The sequence below is a fragment of the Ovis canadensis genome, chromosome 4 (assembly GCF_042477335.2).
Source record: "Ovis canadensis isolate MfBH-ARS-UI-01 breed Bighorn chromosome 4, ARS-UI_OviCan_v2, whole genome shotgun sequence".
Taxonomy (NCBI): Eukaryota; Metazoa; Chordata; class Mammalia; order Artiodactyla; family Bovidae; genus Ovis; species Ovis canadensis.
The window spans coordinates 101,506,633-101,526,587 of record NC_091248.1 but is presented as its reverse complement, the minus strand read 5'-3'; the positions used below and the strand labels follow the sequence as shown (position 1 = coordinate 101,526,587).

Genomic DNA, 19,955 nt, shown 5'->3' with positions numbered 1-19,955 from the left:
CCCATGGACTGTCCTTTACTGTCTCTGGGAGTTTGCTCAAATTCATGTGCGCTGAATCAGTGATGCCATCTAACCATCTCATCCTCTATATACTATACTTAATAGAATCAGCATATTAAAGCTGAAAAGGATGTTAGCATTATATTCCAGCTTGAATTATGAAATTGAAGTCAAGGAAGGAGTCCCATATCCAGTTATATGTCTCAGCAACCAGATCTGGATTTTAATACCATTTTTATTTGTATTTCATAATATTCATTGATCTATGAGATCTTAACAAGAGATTAGATCTTTCTTGAGCCTTGTTGGGCCAGTGGTAAATACGAATCCCTGTTCTTATTCATAAGTTTATTTTGTTTGCTTCACTGGTCTTTATGACATTCATTTGAATCTGCTCATTTATTTATTCATCCTTTCACCAAATATTTAAGTTCTCCTGTAGGGAAGTCACTGGAAATATAGAGATGAGGAAAACAATTCATTTCTTCGAAGAATTTATAGAGTTTAACAAAGGGACAAATTAAGCAAATAAACAGTGTGGATAAGACTCCAATTCAGAACTAACTTTGCATTCCATCTCAGTGAAGCTATATTTGTAGGCTAGAGACTGGGAGACTGGTAGGTGGTATTATCTTTGGATGACTTTGAGTAGCTGATGGGCTTCCCTGGTGGCGTCTGCCTACAATGTGGGAGAGCTGGGTTCAATCCCTGGATTGGGAAGATCCCCCTGGAGAAGGAAATGGCAACCCACTCCAGCACTCTTGCCTGAAAAATCCCCTGGATGAATGGAGGAGCCTGCAGGCTATATTCCATGGGGTCCCAAAGAGTCCTACAGACTGAGAGACTTGACTTTCACTTTCACTTTGTAACTATTTTAACATTAAAAGAATATAGCTATGCAACAGGAAATAGAAGTATGGAGGACAGTGTTGTTCAAGGCTCATGTTCATGCCTCGTTCAAGCCTAGTTCATGTTCATGTTCAAGCCTTGTTCTAACAAGCCTTGGGGTTGGGAGGTACTTGGAGGAGTTCTAGGCTATCACTAGGTATTCTGTTAACTTGGAACTCTTATGAACCTCTTCAGGATTATTACGGTCTGGATGCCAAATATGTAGTGTGGGCGAAGACTCATGGTCATGCAGTTGCTTGCCTTTATAAAGGCTTCCTGGGAAACTACGGCTTTAAAAAATATATTTATATATTTGGCTGTGCCAGGTCTTAGTTGCAGCACACGGGATCTACCATCTTCTTTGCGGCATGTGGGATCTCTAGTTGTGGCATGTGGGGTCTAGTTCCCTGACCAGGGGTTAGACCTGGGCCCCCTGCCGTAGGAGCTTGGAGTCTTAGCCAATGAACCACCAGGGAAGTCCCATCGTGGCTTTTTAAATACACTTGCATGTTTTGAATAAACTGGAAGTGAGGGTATAAATCATTTGCATTTCTCATGCTTTATTTATTTTAGTCAACTGAAGGCTACTCCATCCTTAGTCACTCTAAATTTAGCCAAAATGTATGCCTGATTATATGCAAACAACTTGACATTGAGAAATCTCCCCCTGTGATTTGGTGGTTTTAGTGTGAGTCACTGGATTGTATTCTAGCGGAATTATTTCAAAGATCTAAAATATATGGACAAAGAGCACATTTCTGATTGGGGGCTAGACACAGATGATATGGCCTTAAATTTTCTTTATTAGAATGTGTAATCCTTTTTACATATCCCAATGAAAGCAACAGAAATTAGAAGGGGCCAAGCCTAATTCTGTTTTGTATTTTATTGTTGAGTTGCTCAGTCCTGTCCGACTCTTTGCGACCCCATGGACAGCAGCATGCCAGGCTTCCCTGTCCTTCACTATCTCCCAGAGTTTGCTCAAACTCATGTCCATAAAGTCAGTGATGCCATCCAACCATCTCATCCTCTGTTGACCCCTTTTCCTCCTGCCTTCAATCTTTCCCAGCATCAGGGTCTATTCTAATGAGTCATAATACCCTCAGTTCAGTTCAGTTGCTCAATCATGTCCGACTCTGTGCGTATTCTATCTTGGAGCAATTCAGAAAGTCTCACTGTTATATATTTCTTGATGACCTGAGAATGAAATGAATGATAGTCCCAGAAAGTTCTATACTTGAGAGCAAGGTTCAAGGCTCAAGCAGTTACTGATATAATCAGACTCTCTATAATCGTCTCCTTGCTAAGCATCCAGAAAGTTAAAATTTACCTTGGCCGAGGCTCAGGATGGATTTTTGGTGACATGTAGGAAAGGGGTTGATGGAGGCACCCCATGCTAGGGGAGAACTGGTCATATAGCCAATACCATATGGATCTGATTTCTTTCTGAATTGAGCTGGCAAGAATAACGTGTCAGATATAAGAGGTGTGGATTTGCAGGCTTTGGCAAAGAAGAATCCCTAGTGTTAACTGTTAACCTAGGGATTCTTCTCTGGCTTAAAAGCAACCACGCTAGTCGGATTTCACTTCAGTTGCTTCATCTGTAAAATGATGAGAATAATAGTATCTGCTTAATTAGATTGCCACAAGGAGGAAATGAAATACTGTCTATAAAGTGCTCAGCATAGTGCTTGACATATAATGTTAAATCAGTGGTAACTATTGTTCTGTTTCTTTGAAAACAAAGTGTTGAGAATTGGGATTCCCTACAAAAAGTGAAAGTGAAAGTAGTTTCCTAAATAAAACAGAGAAGGTCAGCCTCTGTTACTTTCGTGTCCTCTTCCCCAGGAAAGTCTGCTTCTGCCAACACGTATGTGTATATTACGTGAGTATATATATCTGTGTCTCTCCTCCCACACCATACCCCCGACTCCAAACAAAGGAGGTATGGAGGAAGAGGAAAAGGCAGAAGAGTGTTTCTGAGAAAGGGGAAGCTGTGGTTTTAAATCAAACCTGGACTGAGGAGAGAGACTGCATTACTTGGATAGGTTTCTGAATCTTTGTGCCAAGAACTGCTACTAATTATAGAAGATTAGGATCATTTGGTCACCCATGGTATGTGAGATATAACCGCTGCTGGGAAGATGAGACTGTGGGCTTGTCAGTATGTTGAGAAAAATCACTTGTCTTTGGAACTGATTTCATTCGTAAACATATGGTTGCAAGTTCTATGAAATATTGCAGATTTTCCTTTGGCTTGAGGGAGAATAAATGGCTTGGAGTTAACATAGTCTGTTTAAAAACAAAGCTATATATATATAAATCAAAGCCTTAGATAGAGTATGTAACAGTCTTACTGAAATGTCGATTATCTGTATTTGGCCTGAGTAAAAGTTAGCCTGAACTCCTCATGATCAGACTGTTTACTTGCTGTGTGCTGTGTTTTCTCTCCCTGCCCTTCTTCTAAAGCCTTCTTAGCTGGACTCCTTGCTGTTTGCTTTATTCTTTCACTCTGCATTGTGAGTTATCCTACACATTTTCTATCTAGGGTGATAAGTAGTTCGCCTATAGGAAATGTACTTGTATGTTCCATTGTTTGGACAAAGCTTCCCTCTCTTTAAGGTGGGTCTGATTTAGAGATTTCAGTCTGATGTAACAGAAATGTGTTCTATAAGAATTTTGCTATATGCTAGGGAATTTCTAGAAGATGTAAGATCATTTAGTATCTATATTTTGATGCCAACCTTAAACATAGAAAAGCGAGGTTTAGCATCCAAATGATCTGAAATAACCTCTGACTACTAAGTTTATGTTCCCATTTGAAAACTGTTTAGTATTTATGCTTTAAAATTTTTTGTACAATTTACTCTGTGCTGACACATAGTAAGCCTCTTGTACATATTTCTTAATTGAACAAATGAATAGAGTTATATAATCTGGGACAGCAGTCTGAGAACTGATTAAGGTCTGCGTTTAATGTAATAGCAGGGAGGGGTGGTAGGGTAGAGGACAGGTTGGAAAGGCGAAAAGCAACAACAGGGTCAGCGAAGTGAAGCTGAGGGGTGTTGGGTGGGGCAGGGGTTTAGGGGTATGCTTTCCAGCTTCTAACACCTATGGTGAAAACATGTTTGTCTTGTTTTCCAATCTGCCAGGACCAATGCTTTTATAAAATTCAATACCAATGAATTACTGGAAAAAATGATCCTGTCATATAAAGATTTCTAAGTGCCTACTTTCTATTTCTGTACACATCTCATCCTGGACCAGTAAAAAGCAGCTCAGTGACTGACAACAGGCTGTAAAACACACTGAGTAGAACTAGGTTAGGAAATGATCAGAGATTAAACTGGAAAGAGGTTGGAGCTGGATTGTCAAGGATCTTGAACATTATGAAAGGATTCTAAAGTTTTCATCATTAAAATTGGTATAAATGATCTTCCTGTATTTGTAGATTAACTTGCTTAAAACCTTTGTGCTGAATGTATGGTTTGATAAAGCATATATTTTAAAAACACGATTTTGACACAGCGAATATTGATTAGTGTCCTGTCAGTGCTTGGAACTTTTTGTTTTTTAATTTTGGATTTACCTTTGTTTGTGAAAGTTCAGTTTTGGTTGGGTAAAGGAACACTGCAATGTCATCCAGGTTTTCCCTCTCCCTTCCTCACCTTGAATCTGTTACCACCTGGGTTGGTTAGATTTTACAACAGATTTCTCAGGAGACCAGAACTGACCTGTGAGCCCTCCTGCCTTTCATTGTCCTGCTCTTATAATGTCTTTACAGTCATCAGGTTTCAAGATGCTGCGAGTGTCCAGAACCAAACTGGGCAGGCTGAGCCCCAGCCTCTCCAGAGGGCTTCACCACAAGGCGGTGATGGCCTTGAGGCGGGAGGATGTGAATGCCTGGGAAAGGCGGGCTCCTCTGGCTCCCCGGCACGTCAAAGGGATCACCAACCTGGGATACAAGGTCTTAATACAGCCTTCCAATCGGCGAGCCATTCACGATAAGGTAATATTTCCAATTTGTAAAGATATGTGAAAATGAAATGACTGTACGTATGAAAATTACAGAGCATCTGAGTGAACCTAAAATGTTAGCTGTGCTGTGCTTAGTCACTCAGTTGTGTCCAACTCTGCGACCCATCAGGCTCCTCTGTCCATGGGGATTCTCCAGGCAAGAATACTGGAGTGGGTTGCCGTGCCCTCCTCCAGGGGATCTTCCCAATGCAGGGGTCAAACCCAGGTCTCCCGTATTGCAGGCGGATTCTTAACCATCTGAGCCACTAGGGAAGCTCAAAACGTTTGCTAGTGTCACTTAAGGACAACACAACAGTGTTTTTACTTCAGTTGTAGTGAGATTATATAGTTAGGAGACTTCTAGTTAGAATACTTTCTTGAGCCCAGAATTTAGCCAGTAAGTATTGTTTTCACTCATTCCATGCTTTCTCCAGTTTAGGGATGACATCCTTCCCATCATTCTTTCATATGTGACCCTGGTTTCAGGACTGGGAAGACCAATGTCTCCAGGAAATGCTTTACTATGTAGAGTTTGTTCATGAGTCCTAACCTTGCCAGTCACCTCACATTCATCATTCTCTTCATTCTTCACCATAATCTTATGACGCAGATTTAACTTTTATTTTTACTTTAGAGACACGCACGTGGTTTTTCTTCTGTGAGCCATTTGAAAATATGTTGCAGACAATGACACTTTATCTCTAAATGCTTCAGTATGTATTTCCTAGGAATAAATCATCTTCCTACATAACCATAACTGTCGTTTCATTTTCACACCTAAGAAATTAATAATTCCACAAGATCATCACACATACCCATTTCAAATTCCCCATTGTCCCTAATGTCTTTTATGGTTTTTATTTTAAGCAAGGTTTGAATAAGGTTCATTGAATTTATTATTATGTATCTTTAGTTCTTTTAATCTAGAACAGTACTAGGTTTATTGTTAATGGCACCCCACTCCAGTACTTTTGCCCGAAAAATCCCATGGACGGAGGAGCCTGGTGGGCTGCAGTCCATGGGGTCGCTAGAGTTGGGCACGACTGAGCGACTTCACTTTGACTTTTCACTTTCATGCATTGGAGAAGGAAATGGCAACCCACTCCAGTGTTCTTGCCTGGAGAATCCCAGGGACGGGGGAGCCTGGTGGGCTGCCGTCTCTGGGGTCACACACAGTCGGACACGACTGAAGTGACTTAGCAGTAGCAGCAGGCTTATTGTGGTGGTCTTTTTGCAATGTATACACCTGAAACTAATTTTGGTATACATCTGAAACGAATATAATGTTCAGTTCAGTTCAGTTCAGTCATATTCGACTACTTGTGACCCTGTGGACTGCAGCATCCTACGCTTCCCTGTCCATCACCAGCTCAAATTTGTGTCCATTGAGTCGGTGATGCCATCCAACCATCTCATCTTCTGTCCTCAGTAAGAGTATACTGAATGGAGTTTAATGTTTCTTAGAAGAATGTTTTTTTGCCTTTAGACTGCATCTCACAAAGAATATTCAGTGTGCTGTGTACAAAACATATCTGAACGTTTTCCTATGTGGTTACATGTCAGTTTGAACCAGTTAGATTTATTTGTTTTCGTTTCTATTAAATTTTAACATTTGCTTTTAAATCCTTTTTTATTTAGTTTTATTTTTTAAATAAGTTAAATATGTATACGTTTTAAAGATGTTGTTGCTGTTTTTCAGTTGTTAAATCGTATCTGACTTTTTGGGACCCCATGGACTGTAGTCCTCTAGCTCCTTTGTCTATGGGATTTCCCAGGCAAGAATACTAGATTGGGTTGCCATTTCCTTCTCCAGGGGATCTTCCCCACCCAGGGATTGAACTCGCATCTCCTGCATTGCAGGTGAATTCTTTAGCACTGAGCCACCTAGTGAAAGTGGAAGTCGCTCAGTCGTGTCCTACTCTTTGCGACCCCATGGGCTATACAGTCCATGGAATTCTCTAGGCCAGAGTACTGGAATGGGTAGCCTTTCCCTTCTCCAGGGGATCTTCCCAACCCAGGCATCGAATCTAGGTCTTCTGCATTGCAGGGGGTTTCTTTAGCAGCTGAGCCACAAGGGAAGCCCCTTTAAAGATTAAAACCATATAAAAAGATGCAACACAGAGAAGTCTTGCTCTTATCTTAATCCCCTACATTCCCATCTACCTTGTAGGCTACTGTTTTCATGAGTTTCTGATCTATCATTCCTGTTTCTTCTTACAAAAATATGTGTTATGTGTTTTCTTATTTTCCTTTTAATCTTATGCAGAACCTTGTATGCTGTATATACTCTTTCACACCTTGCTTTGTTCTTTGGCATATCCCCTAACGCTGGGAAAGATTGAAGGCAGGAGGAGAAGGGGATGACAGAGGATGAGGTGGTTTGATGGCATCACCGACTTGATGGATGGAGTTTGAGCAAACTCTGGGAGATGGTGATGGACAGCGAAACCTGGTGTGCTGCAGTCCATGGGGTCACAAAGAATTGGACATGACTGAGTGACTGAACTGAACTGAACTGAAGGCATATCCTGGAAATCTATCCATGTCAGTTCATAGAAATCAGCTTCATTCTATTCAATGTCTATGTAGTAATTACTCTGTTATTATTGCTCTCTGATTTATCATGATGTATTTAACCAGTCCACTATAAATGGGCAGATAGTTTTCAGAGAAACCAGACATGAACATGTCTATTACTTTTACTGTCTCTCCTCTAGATTTATGCTTTCCTTTCAGGTAGATTCCTAACTAGATTTATCTTCATTTTATTTAACTGCCGCCTCTGGTGCCTTAAAAATTCTGCCTGGATCATGCTGCTGCTAAGTCACTTCAGTTGTGTCTGACTCTGTGCGACCCCATAGACGACAACTCACCAGGCTCCCCCATCCCTGGGATCATGCTACCCCTTTATTTAAAAATCTGAAATAATTCTTTGTTACCTGTATGTACTAGTTATGAAATCTCAGTTTAATGTGTAAGACTTGAGTTTCTCATTGATAAAATGGGGATAATAATAGCACCTACTTCATGGGAGTTTTGAGAATTAAATAATTCACCCAAAGAGCTTAGCAAAGCATACAGTAATTTATTAATAAATATCAATGATAATTTTTATTTAATAAAGCTAATATTCACAATGATAATATTCAGTCTACTTTTCTAAATTGATTCACTTATTATGCCCTAAACATCTCCTTACTTTCCCATCTCCATATTTGTATGTGTTTCTTCAATGCCTCTTACTCGTATTACCACCTTGTATTTCCTATCTCTGTTCCTCCAAATCCTACTCAGCCTTTTAGATTAATTTAAATTTCTGTATTTCCATCATCATCTCTCCTGGGAGTTATCTCAATATCTGTTAAATTAATATATCATTTAGATTATTAATAATCATACTAATTATCATTAAGTAATGATTATTCATATTAAGTAAGAATAATCATACTATTCTTCAGAATTCAACCTAATACCTTGTGCCTCTGATTCTTTCTACAATACTTTGTGAGCTCCTTTACAGGAGGAACCTTGTCTGTCTTTCTTTGGGTTTTATCTCATCTCTATCACAATTCACTGTACAGAGTAGGACAATAGTAAATACTAATTGAACCCCACTCCCCCAAAAAAGAAAGAAAAGAAAATGTTGCAGATTTATGTCTTTCTTTTAAAAATATACCCAAGTAGTAAATTACTGGGCTTCCCTGGTGGCTCAGTGATAAAGAATCCACCTGCCAATACAGAGACATGGGTTCAATCCCTGGATCAAGAGGATACCCTGGAGAAGAAAATGGCAACCCACTCCAGTATGCTTGCCTAGGAGATTCTGTAGACAGAGGAGCCTGCCAGACTCCTGTCTGTGGGATTGCAAAGAATCAGACACAATTTAGCGACTAAACAGCAATAACAACAATAAATTACTATTTAGCATTTCATATTTCACAGCATTGTTGAAAAAAATATATTTTACAAGTATATTTAAATCACACGTTCTAGTGTGTTAGTGGCTATTAACTGTTTTCAAATAAAATTGTGTGCTGAATTTTCTGATTTTTGTTTTTGCTGCAAAAGTCAAACACGTTAAATTCATCTTTAGTCAGCAAGTAAGAATTTTAGAAGTAGTTTTTCCATTATTTGTTCCTTATGTTTTATTCTTTCAAAAGTTTGTGTCTTTAACTGCTAAATTTATTTAGTAAAGAAAATATGAATACAACAAATCAGGGGAATAACTTTCAATCAAAATTACATTCCCAGGAATATGTCAAAGCTGGTGGCATTCTCCAGGAGGATATTTCTGAAGCTTGTCTAATTTTGGGAGTTAAAAGACCACCAGAGGAAAAATTAATGCCCAAGAAGACTTATGCATTCTTCTCCCACACAATAAAGGCTCAGGAGGCCAATATGGGTTTGCTGGATGAGATCCTAAAACAGGTATTTAGTGGGCAATATTCATAAATGTTAACACTGAAACTTTTTTTTTTTTTTTTTGCCTTTAACGGTCAAGAGGAGTTTCAGTTTTCTTTTAGCATCTAGGAAATACATCATGTTATTCACCTCAACAGGAAAGACGATCTGTAAGATAGTGCTTGAGTAGTTCTGCTGCTCCTAGGGCTCCTCTGCGGGGCAGGGTCTTAAAAAGAAGAATCAAACATATTCATTCCTTTTGTATTCTAATGATAGAAGCATTTGTCCCAAATGATCATTAATTTATAAGGTTAGTCGGTCAAATATGGCCGAGCAGAATTTTAGAGCTGAAAAGAACCTTAGGGATCATACAACCCACCACCCTAATTTTTCAGATGGAGCCCAGAGAGGTGAAGCAAATTGACTGAGGTTGCTCTGTAGTACCAGAACTGAACTGGAGACTATTTTTACATATTCATAAGGGAAAAAACCCTTTTTTTGAGATTATTAATACTGTGGAAAAACTAGCATCTATTTAAATTACAGAGTATTCACTCAGCAAGTATTTACCAAGTGCCTACACTGTGTCTGACACTGATTACTGCAATGAACAGGGCTTATATTTGAGTGGAAGGAGACAGATGGTAAATAAATGATACCTCATACATTGCTTGGTGATATATGTAATGGAGGTAAATATGATACAGTAGAAAAAAAGGAGTTCTGGTCACCAGGGGAGGTGAGAATGCTAGTTTAAATAGGATGGCTAGAGAGAGCCTCATCGCTAAGTTGGAACTGAGCAAACCTTTGGAGATGAAGGATCAAGCCATACCCACCTGGGCAAAGTCAGCTAAGCTAAGAGAATAGTAATACAAAGCCCTGACAGTCTTTTTGAGTGGAGGATCAGAGAAAACCATATTCTAAGATGCTTTTTTTGCCTGCTGTGTGAATAATAGTTGGAAGTGAGAGGAGAACAAAATTAATAAGACTGTTAGTCTGGACTAGTCCAGATGCTAGGCTGCCAATGATGGTGGCTTGCACGGAGGTGGCAGAAGCAGAGGTGTGACACGTGGACAAAACCTGCATATATTTTAGAGGTCTGAGCCCACAGGAATCACTGATAAAGTGAGTGTGGACTGTGAGAGAAAGAGAGGAGTCAGAGCTGGCTCTTACGGGATTTTGGTTTCAGTAATTTAAAGGAGTTGCCTTAGATTGAGATGATGCCACTGCCAGAGGAACAGGCTTGTTTAAAAGGATAGAGAGTTGGGTTTAGGGCCTATCGAGTTTAATTTGTCCATTAGACATTGAAGGGGAGAAGCTGAGTGGGCCATTGACTGTGAATCTGTAATTCAGGAAGCCAGCTCGTCCTGATACACAGTTGTCAGAGACCAGAAGGTATCTAAAGCCATGAGATTGGATGAGGGTAGGGAGTAAATGTGGATGGAGAAGTCCAAGGTCTAAGTCCTGGAGTCAAGATATTAGACCGGTAGAAACTAGACTAGCATTTGACAATAGGCAGAGGACAGGAGAATTTCATGAACAGTAAAAGCAGTAGTTCAGTTCAGTTCAGTTCAGTCGCTCAGTCGTGTCCAACTCTTTGCAACCCCATGAATCGCAGCACGCCAGGCCTCCCTGTCCATCACCATCTCCCGGAGTTCACTCAGACTCACGACCATCGAGTCCGTGATGCCATCCAGCCATCTCATCCTCTGTCATCCCCTTCTCCTCCTGCCCCCAATCCCTCCCAGCATCAGAGTCTTTTCCAATGAGTCAACTCTTCGCATGAGGTGGCCAAAGTACTGGAGCTTCAGCTTTAGCATCATCCCTTCCAAAGAAATCCGAGGGCTGATCTCCTTTAGAATGGAGTGGTTGGATCTCCTTGCAGTCCAAGGGACTCTCAAGAGTCTTCTCCAACACCACAGTTCAAAAGCATCAGTTCTTCGGTGCTCAGCCTTCTTCACTGTCCAACTCTCACATCCATACATGACCACAGGAAAAACCATAGCCTTGACTAGATGGAGAAAAATGTATTTTATATAGGCATCCATAATACATTCTTACTATTTTCAAATTCGCTAAACAGAGACTGCAGATAATTTGCAGTGTTTCAAAAAAACAAATTCAAAAACTAATTAATGAAAATAATAAGAAGGTTTCACGTTAAGCAGATAAACTCCTCAAAAAGTACTTCAGAAACTTTTTTTGGGGAGTTGTATGAACTTTTGTTCATTTCAAGAAATTTAATAAAAACAGACCCAGCAGGGCTGCTTTTGGGCAACATTTTTATAACAAATTACTTGGAGTTGGATGAATATTAAATATTCTTAAATACATGGACATGTTAAAAATTATATTACCTTTGAGGAAATAAATAGATTATTTAAGACATTCTATAATTACAATGTATTAGTAGCTTTTAAGCATGAATTAATAGAGGATTTCCAAGAGAAAGGGAAGATCCCCTTTTCTTGGAAGGGAAGGAAAGGGGAAGGACATGATTTTCGAGAAAATGAGGAAGTGAAAAACAAGCAGCTTGTTTTATTTTTTAAATAAAGCTTGCTTGTGAGAGCCTGGAGAGAGAAAACAGAGAGAAAGAGAAAGAGATACTAAGAGAGTCAGAAAGAGAGAGAAGAAGAGAAAGAGAGAGGAAGAGAGAGAATGAGATAGATTTGTGTGTATGGACTTGAGAGGGTGTTTTGTTATCATTTTTAAGGTAGAAGGGAGACTTGGGAATATTTAGAATGGCTGAAGGGAAGAAACAGTAAAGAGAGAGAACGCAAGAATGAGAATAAGTTCAAGAGTGGTGTTGGAAGACACAGAAAAAAGTTGGTATCTAGCTCATAGGGATTTTCAGGAAGGACTCATTTTTGAGACTACAGGGAAGAATGTGAGGATGAGTGGGGCATTATGTAGAAATGTTGGTTGATAGTGCTGGGCTAAAAGTTCAAAGATATCATACCTTTATTATTTTATTGCCTGCCGTCAAGGGGCATTAGCATCCTGCTAGGAGCATTCTTTTGTTTCTCATCACAAACCTATCCTTGGTTTGTGACCCAGCATTTTCTAAATATTTCATGGTGTACCTCATGGTAACTTCTGTTAGCAAGTTAAGATATATTTTATAAGAGGGAAAAGTGTGAAATTTTCACTTGCTCATATATGTGTTCTACCCATTGAAATTAAGCTGGATGATTTAGAAATTTTTTTATCATTTCTTCAGGAAATCCGACTTATTGATTATGAGAAAATGGTGGATCATAGAGGAATACGGGTGGTGGCATTTGGACAGTGGGCAGGTGTGGCAGGTAGGTATCCAAGGCTGTTACATTTGCCTGTAAATTTGCCTGGAAAGTAACTGTGTTTTTTCTGTGGCAAGGGGATGGGAGTGTTCATTTCCACCAATAAAAATAAACATGGTGGGTGTGATGGATGAATGAATATCAGGGGAATAAAATGAGACACTACATTTATTACAGAGATAAAGAAAAGGAACAGAGAGAAGGACAACAGCTATGGATAGGCTTGGAATTCTTCTGTTTGGGAGCTGGAAAGAGAGGTCAGTTTGGGATGAGAAATTTGAAAAATGAAAGAAAGGGTGAAATGGGAGAGGTAAGATGTGGAGATCGGAGAAGACAATGGCACCCCACTCCAGTACTCTTGCCTGGAAAATCCCATGGACGGAGGAGCCTGGTGGGCTGCAGTTCATGGGGTCGCAACAAGTTGGACACAACTGAGTGACTTCACTTTCACTTTTCACTTTGATGCATTGGAGAAGGAAATGGCAACCCACTCCAGTGTTCTTGCCTGGAGAATCCCAGGGACGGCGGAGCCTGGTGGGCTGCTGTCTATGGGGTCGCACAGAGTCGGACACGACTGAAGCGACTTAGCAGCAGCAGCAGCAGATGTGGAGACAGGAACCCATGGAGGAGCAGTCTACAAGGATACGAGGTGGAATTTGGGGAAAATTAACACTTGATTTTTGTCCCAGCTAGTACTTGGAACCGTCTTTAGTTGAGAAACACTGCATGTTATAACTTTGTATCAGATTAGACTACTTGAAGGTCTGTGATTGTCAGAATAAGTAGACAGAAAATTTGTAAGGTATAGAACACAAAGCACTGTCAACCACCATGACATCAGTGACAGCTCTTGCGCACCCAGCATTCTACCTAGCAACTCGCAGAACAGAATAAACATTCCTTTCAGGTCATGTGGAACATCTACCTAGATGGGCCATGTGCTGGGTCACAAAACAATCCTCAATGAATTAAAAAGTTTAAAAACCATAGAGTATGTGCTCTGACTATAATAAAATCGACTTTGGTATTATAATACAAAGATATCTAGAAAATTTCCAATATTTGGAAGATAAACAATGTTTTATAAAATAATCCATGAGTGCAGAAGACCTCCCACAGGAAAAATTAGGAAATATTTTTAATTGAATGAAGAATTAAAGTAGCATGCAAAAATTTGTTGAATAAAGGTAAAGTGCTTTTTAGAAGGAAATTTATAGCATTTAATGCTTTTATTAGAAAAGAAGAAGGCAAAAATTTTAAAGCTGGTTATTTTAAAAAAAATCAGTAAATTTTATAAACTTCCAGTTAGATTACTTTTTAAGAAAAGAGACAGAGAAGTCACATTTAAAAAAAGCAATATTAGGAATACAACAGGAATTATCACTATATACGTCACAAATTTTAAAAGGATAAGGGAATATTATGGATAGGCCAATAAATACAACAATGTTGACAAAATAGGCAAATTGTGCAAGACACAACTCACAAAGAAATAAAATTCTTGAATCTCAATGTACAAAATAAATTATAGGCATTTGTCAAGAGAAGCAAATTTTTATTTGTAAAGAATTATTATAGTAGCTTCATTCATAATAACCCAGGCAATCAGCAGAGGAATGGATAAATAAATTGCAGTATAGTTCATAGAATGGAACACTCCTCAGCAATAAAAAGAAGCAAACTTCTTATACACACAAAGTATGCCTGAATCTCAAAAGCATTATTCTGAGTAAGAGTAGACAGACAACAGAATAATAAATATTTAAAATTTCATTTGTGTGCAACTATAGAAGAAACTATGCTACGCAGACAGAAATAGAATCAGTTGTTCAGAACCAAAGCTTGGGGAGGATTGACTGGGGTGATGGGAGTAGCTTGTATCTTAATTATGTTGTTGGGAATATGGGTGTGTACATTTGTTAACAGTTAACAAAGTTTAGACTTTAAATCGGTGTGATCTATAGCATATAAATTATTCCTTAAAAGTAAACATCAGAAAAAAGATCAAAGAAAATTTGTCAGGGATATGGAGAGGGAAAGTTCTCTTCCGAGAAAGAAGAAGGGGAGAATGGATGCTGAGATCCTCACTACGGGCATACTAAGTTTTTGCTATTTTGAAGGACATCCAAAATGAGAAATCCATGAGGTAGTTGACTGGGTCTTGAAATAAAATATCAGTGTTAGAGATACAGACTTGTAGTCATCAGCATACAGAGAATACCTGAAATTTAGGAATGAATGAGTTGAGCTAAGGAAAATAAAAATGCAGAGATTGAAGAGAAGAGAGCCTGGAACAGAATCCTGGGGGTGACAGTGTTAAGCAAGGGGCAGGGGACACTAATACACAAAGAATAGGCATGCAAAGAGGAGCATGCAGAAATTTAGGGTGATGGTGTGTTTAAGCCAGGCACGCTGAGGGAAGAGAGTTCCAACAAAAAGAAGCTCTATAATCTGCCTGCAGTGCAAGAGACCCCAGTTTGATTCCTTGGTCTGGAAGTTCCCCTGGAGAAGGGATAGTCTACATACTCCAGTATTCTTGGGCTTCCCTGGTGGCTCAGACTGTAAAGAATCTGCCTGCAATGCGAGAGACCTGGGTTCGATCCCTGGGTTGGGAAGATCCCCTGGAGAAGGGAAAGGCTACCCACTGTAGTATTCTGGCCTGGAGAATCCTCATGGACAGAGGAGCCTGGCTGGGTACAGTCTATGGGGTCACAAAGAATCAGACACAACTGAGTGACTAAGTACACATTGCCAAATGCCTCTGACAAGTAATTCAAGGTCTGCAAAGTGTCCACTGAGTTTAGCTGTGTAGGTCACTGAAATAGCTGAGGGTGGGAGGAGGGGTCATAAGGTCAATGGTGACTGTTTTCACATGTTCATTTGTTTTTGGTACCTGAGAAATGTAGGTGTGTTTAAATGTTAAGAATTAACCAATAGAGACGGTTAGAAAGAGGACATAATTCCAGAGTAAATTCCTGAGTGAGACAGGAAGGATGGGATCTGGAGCAAAGGTGGAGAGATTAACCTTAGAGAAGAAGAGGCACACTCTTTCCATTTTAGCAGGATTGGAGGTGGAAGGGACAGGAGGGGGGTGCAGCTGGGTTAATACTTTTGACGGCAGAAACTTGAGGGAATGGATAGATAACTTCCAGGGCCCCTTCCAAACTGAGATGCTGTGGTCCGTGCTTCCTCAGAGCATGGAGCAGGTTGGAGAACTGGCAGAGAAAAGAGTTTCCACTCCTCCTAACTAACGGTCTTTCTGTTGGTCTGATTCTGCAACAGGGATGATCAACATTCTTCATGGGATGGGTTTAAGGCTCCTTGCTTTGGGACATCACACACCTTTTATGGTGAGATGTTTATTGTATCTAATTTTTTTTTTAAACACGTCACATTTCAAACAGAAACGTATCTTGGGTGGTCAACTAATATGAACCACATATGCTTGCTTGCAGCACATTGGCATGGCTCATAACTACAGGAACAGTGGTCAGGCTGTGCAAGCTGTCCGCGATGCTGGCTATGAAATATCTCTGGGTTTGATGCCGAAGTCAATAGGGCCCTTAACATTTGTGTTCACAGGGACTGGTAACGTATCTAAGGTAAATTCCAACTGTCTTCTTTCCGTAAAGCAGTCTGGAACTTGGGCACTCACCTGAAGGATGTGGGCATTTTGTTGACGTTTCAGAGCCTTTTTCTTCCATGACTGGGCATTCTATTCTTGGTACTTTTCTTACCTATGAACTTTTCCTGTAGTAAAGAACAGTACTGGTCCAAACTCACTCTCTTTGCTTTTAGTTGATTCCAAGCTGTCAGGGGCTTTGAATGTTTTTTCTTTTCTTTTTAGACAGATAACTCTTTGCAGTGAAAAGTTCTGTTCTTAGGGTGCTCTATTTTACCTCCGTTACTGAGATGTCTGCAAATTTGGAAATAACCCCAAGATGAGATGCTAAAAAACTTAATTCAAGACTAGAATAAGTCTTATAGCTATAATTATGTCATAATTAATAAGTCTTATACCTATAACTATAGTTATAAGTCTTATAACTAATAAAACTAGAACTGTTATTTTCTCCCTTCTGGAGTAGTTTTGAGAATGCATTTGTGATCCCCTAGAGAAACTTATAATTGTAAAATAGATATTTCTTCCATGAGACTGTTTTACAGACAGGACATCACTATAGTATACTGTGAGATAGTCGTGTGATTTTATTTGGGGGGGGGTAGGAAATATAGTTTCCCCCCTTCAGATAATTTCTGCAATGGAGCAAAAGTTAAATAGAAATATTTTATTGCACTCTCAATTCTAAACACTTTTGTGTCTGTGCTGAATAAGCTTAAGTGAAAAATTAAAGCCCTTTCCAATGTGCATGCGTGTATGCTCAGTTGCTTCAGCTGGGTCTGACTCTTTGGGAGCCGATGGGCCGTAGCCCACCAGGCTTCTCTGTCCATGGGATTTTCCAGGCAAGAATACTGGAGTGAGTTGCCTCCAGTTGCCTCCTTCAGGTGATCTTCCCGACCCAGGGAGTGAACCCACGTCTCCTGTGTCTCCTGTATTGCCCTTGTTTTCTTTTACCTGGTGAGCTACCTGGGAAGCCCTCTCTCCAATGAGTGGTATTTAAATGGTTTGCAGGCTGTATGCAAGAAGCTCATCCGTACTTTCATGTTGTGGTCTTAGTTGCAGGGCAGGGCAGTAGAGCTATGTAATTGTGGAGAAAGTGAGTTGGAACCTTTTGAGGAAATGAGGAAAACATATTGGCTCTTTTCTGATTGATTTTTAAATTTTCACTCATGCATTATTTACAGGGAGCCCAAGAAATCTTCAATGAATTACCTTGTGAGTATGTGGAGCCACATGAATTAAAAGAAGTTTCCCAAAATGGAGGTAAGGAGGTGGGAGGGGAGAGTGACTTACGTATCTTTGTTTTTAACAGTTTGTGCATTACAATATTTTATCATCATAAACCTATATCACTTGTGACCCACTTTACTAATTTCTTTCTCCTCTGCAAGACCTGAGAAAAGTGTACGGAACAGTGTTAAGTCGCCATCATCATCTTGTCAGGAAAACAGATGGTGTATATGACCCTGTGGAGTATGACAAATACCCCGAGCGCTACATTAGCCGTTTTAATACTGATGTGAGTATCAGACCTAGCTTTTGAGTTACTTGCTCATGATACACTATAGTTAGGCTATTTTTAAGGCCTGAAATTGTGAATGTGTACCTTGATTTTCAGTTCCCCTTGTTGATTTGTTGTGAGTCCTTTGGGTATTATGAGTTGTTCTTAGGAATTGTTGGCTTTTATTGATGTTTGGAGTGGCAACAGCAACCCACTCCAGTACTCTTGCCTGGAAAATCCCATGGATGGAGGAGCCTGGTCGGCTGCAGTCCATGGGGTCACGAAGTCGGACACGACTGAGTGACTTCACTTTCTCTTTTCACTTTCATGCATTGGAGAAGGAAATGGCAACCCACTCCAGTGTTCTTGCCTGGAGAATCCCAGGGACGGGGGAGCTTGGTGGGCTGCCGTCTATGGGGTCGCACAGAGTCGGACACGACTGAAGTGACTTAGCAGTAGTAGCAGTTTGCCTGGTAACTTTGTGGCTTCTGTGGGTGTGCCCTTTTCTTCACTGACTCTGTTTCTACTTGAGGTCTACTTGAGGTCCTAATAGCTCTATATCATTTCCTGTGGGTTACTGTTTTCTGTATTTATCATGAGTTAGTACTTGGACAAAGCACAGTGTGGATGAGTTTTGATTTCAACATTGATCCATCATTTCTATGACCACAAGTTGCAGTAATAATCTTGGGCCAGCCATCTTGAAATACATTTTGATTACAGGGAACCAGCGTGAAATAGTATGGTCTCCACTGTACAAAAGTTGCTTCCAATTCACATGGGGACACCATGGTCTCATCTTGTAAAAGGGATAATATATGTGTGCTCTGTAATCATTGGTTATGCATTCGTCCTCCTCAAAATCACCCAACAAAAATGCATGCACCTGTTGTGGAAAGGCAGGTTTTAAATAATTTTAAATGTTTGAACAAATATAGCATTTATAGATTTTGGTATGAAATTCAGTGTTATAACATGTAGAGCATGTTATAGAAGAAGGACCTTTACCTGTACCTTGAGAATGCTTGAGAAACAGGAATTATAAAAACTAGTTTCAAATGGAAAAATTTTGAACCTAGTAAATTTCCGTCCCTTCTCTTTTCCCCAATCACAGAAGTATTGGTGATTGGATGCATCCTAAAACTTATAGTGACCTAGTTATCATGTATGCATGCATATAGCACGTTTGTCCATGGAGCTTACAGATGTTATCTGATTTAATCTTCACAGCATTCCTTTGAGGAATGGGGTACGTATTATCCCTATCTGGCAGGTAAGGGAAACAGAACCCAGGGAAGTTGAGGTACAATGCTTTTAGATCATACTCTACTAGAGGCTGAGCTGGAAATAGATCCCTTGGTTGCTTAAATTTCTATTTCTCTTTTATCGGCTATGTAGTATATTGTAGAACACCAGTATTGATATTTATGTTCATATGTTTTTCTATGAGGTAGTTCTCCACCAAAATCTGGGTGGGTATTTACTGCCTTTGCTTCAAAATGTAGCTACTGACTTGGCAAATAACAAAGTCAGTTAGAGGTAATGTTGTTTCTCATGAATTTTACTGCTAGTTCTCTTTCAACACACTGCACTGAAAAGGGCTATTTCCTATCGTGTTGAACTTGGAATTTCCTTTCCAGATTGCACCCTATACAACTTGTTTAATTAATGGGATCTACTGGGAACAGAACACCCCTCGTCTACTCACCCGCCAAGATGCTCAGAGTCTCCTGGCTCCAGGCAAGTCCCCAGTTGCTGGTGTTGAAGGCTGCCCTGCATTGCCACACAAGTAAGGACTTCAGCAATGACAACAGTATTCAGCAGCAGGCCTACTGGGAGAGTATCACACGCAGGGATCCAAATAGCACAGGACTTGACAGTTAGTAACGTGTTGTCTGCCTTACCTTACTTAATATCCTGGCAATATTTGACAGTTAACCTTCTCTCTCTCTTTTTTTTTTTTTTCAATTGAAGTATAATGATTTACAATGCTGTTAGTTTCAAGTGTATAGCAAAGTGATTCAGTTATACATATGTATAAAGCAACATCCCCGAAGTTAGAAAAAGTGTTCTGGACTTAACTGTGTTAAGTGATCACTGGACTCTGTGATAACATGTTAGAGAGAACTGATATAACAAGGTTTCTTTTTCTTTCTGTCTTTCTTTTTGCCCTATGCAGCCAGTTTATTTTTTATTGAAGTATAGTTGATTTACAATGTTATGTTAG

The 19,955-nt window shown here is 39.7% G+C and overlaps 1 protein-coding gene across 2 annotated transcripts in view; it reads left to right on the top strand.

The window, feature by feature from the left end:
* Positions 1-19,955, top strand: part of AASS (aminoadipate-semialdehyde synthase) — an 83,087-nt gene that overhangs the window by 2,804 nt on the left and 60,328 nt on the right. For both annotated transcript variants that reach the window (XM_069588287.1, XM_069588286.1), the window contains exons 2-9: positions 4,673-4,897; positions 9,157-9,333; positions 12,527-12,611; positions 15,888-15,955; positions 16,061-16,207; positions 17,412-17,490; positions 17,619-17,746; positions 19,369-19,517. In XM_069588287.1, coding sequence (XP_069444388.1) covers positions 4,688-4,897; positions 9,157-9,333; positions 12,527-12,611; positions 15,888-15,955; positions 16,061-16,207; positions 17,412-17,490; positions 17,619-17,746; positions 19,369-19,517 — 1,043 coding nt within the window. In that variant the 5' untranslated portion in view covers positions 4,673-4,687. The remainder of the gene's footprint in view (positions 1-4,672; positions 4,898-9,156; positions 9,334-12,526; positions 12,612-15,887; positions 15,956-16,060; positions 16,208-17,411; positions 17,491-17,618; positions 17,747-19,368; positions 19,518-19,955) is intronic.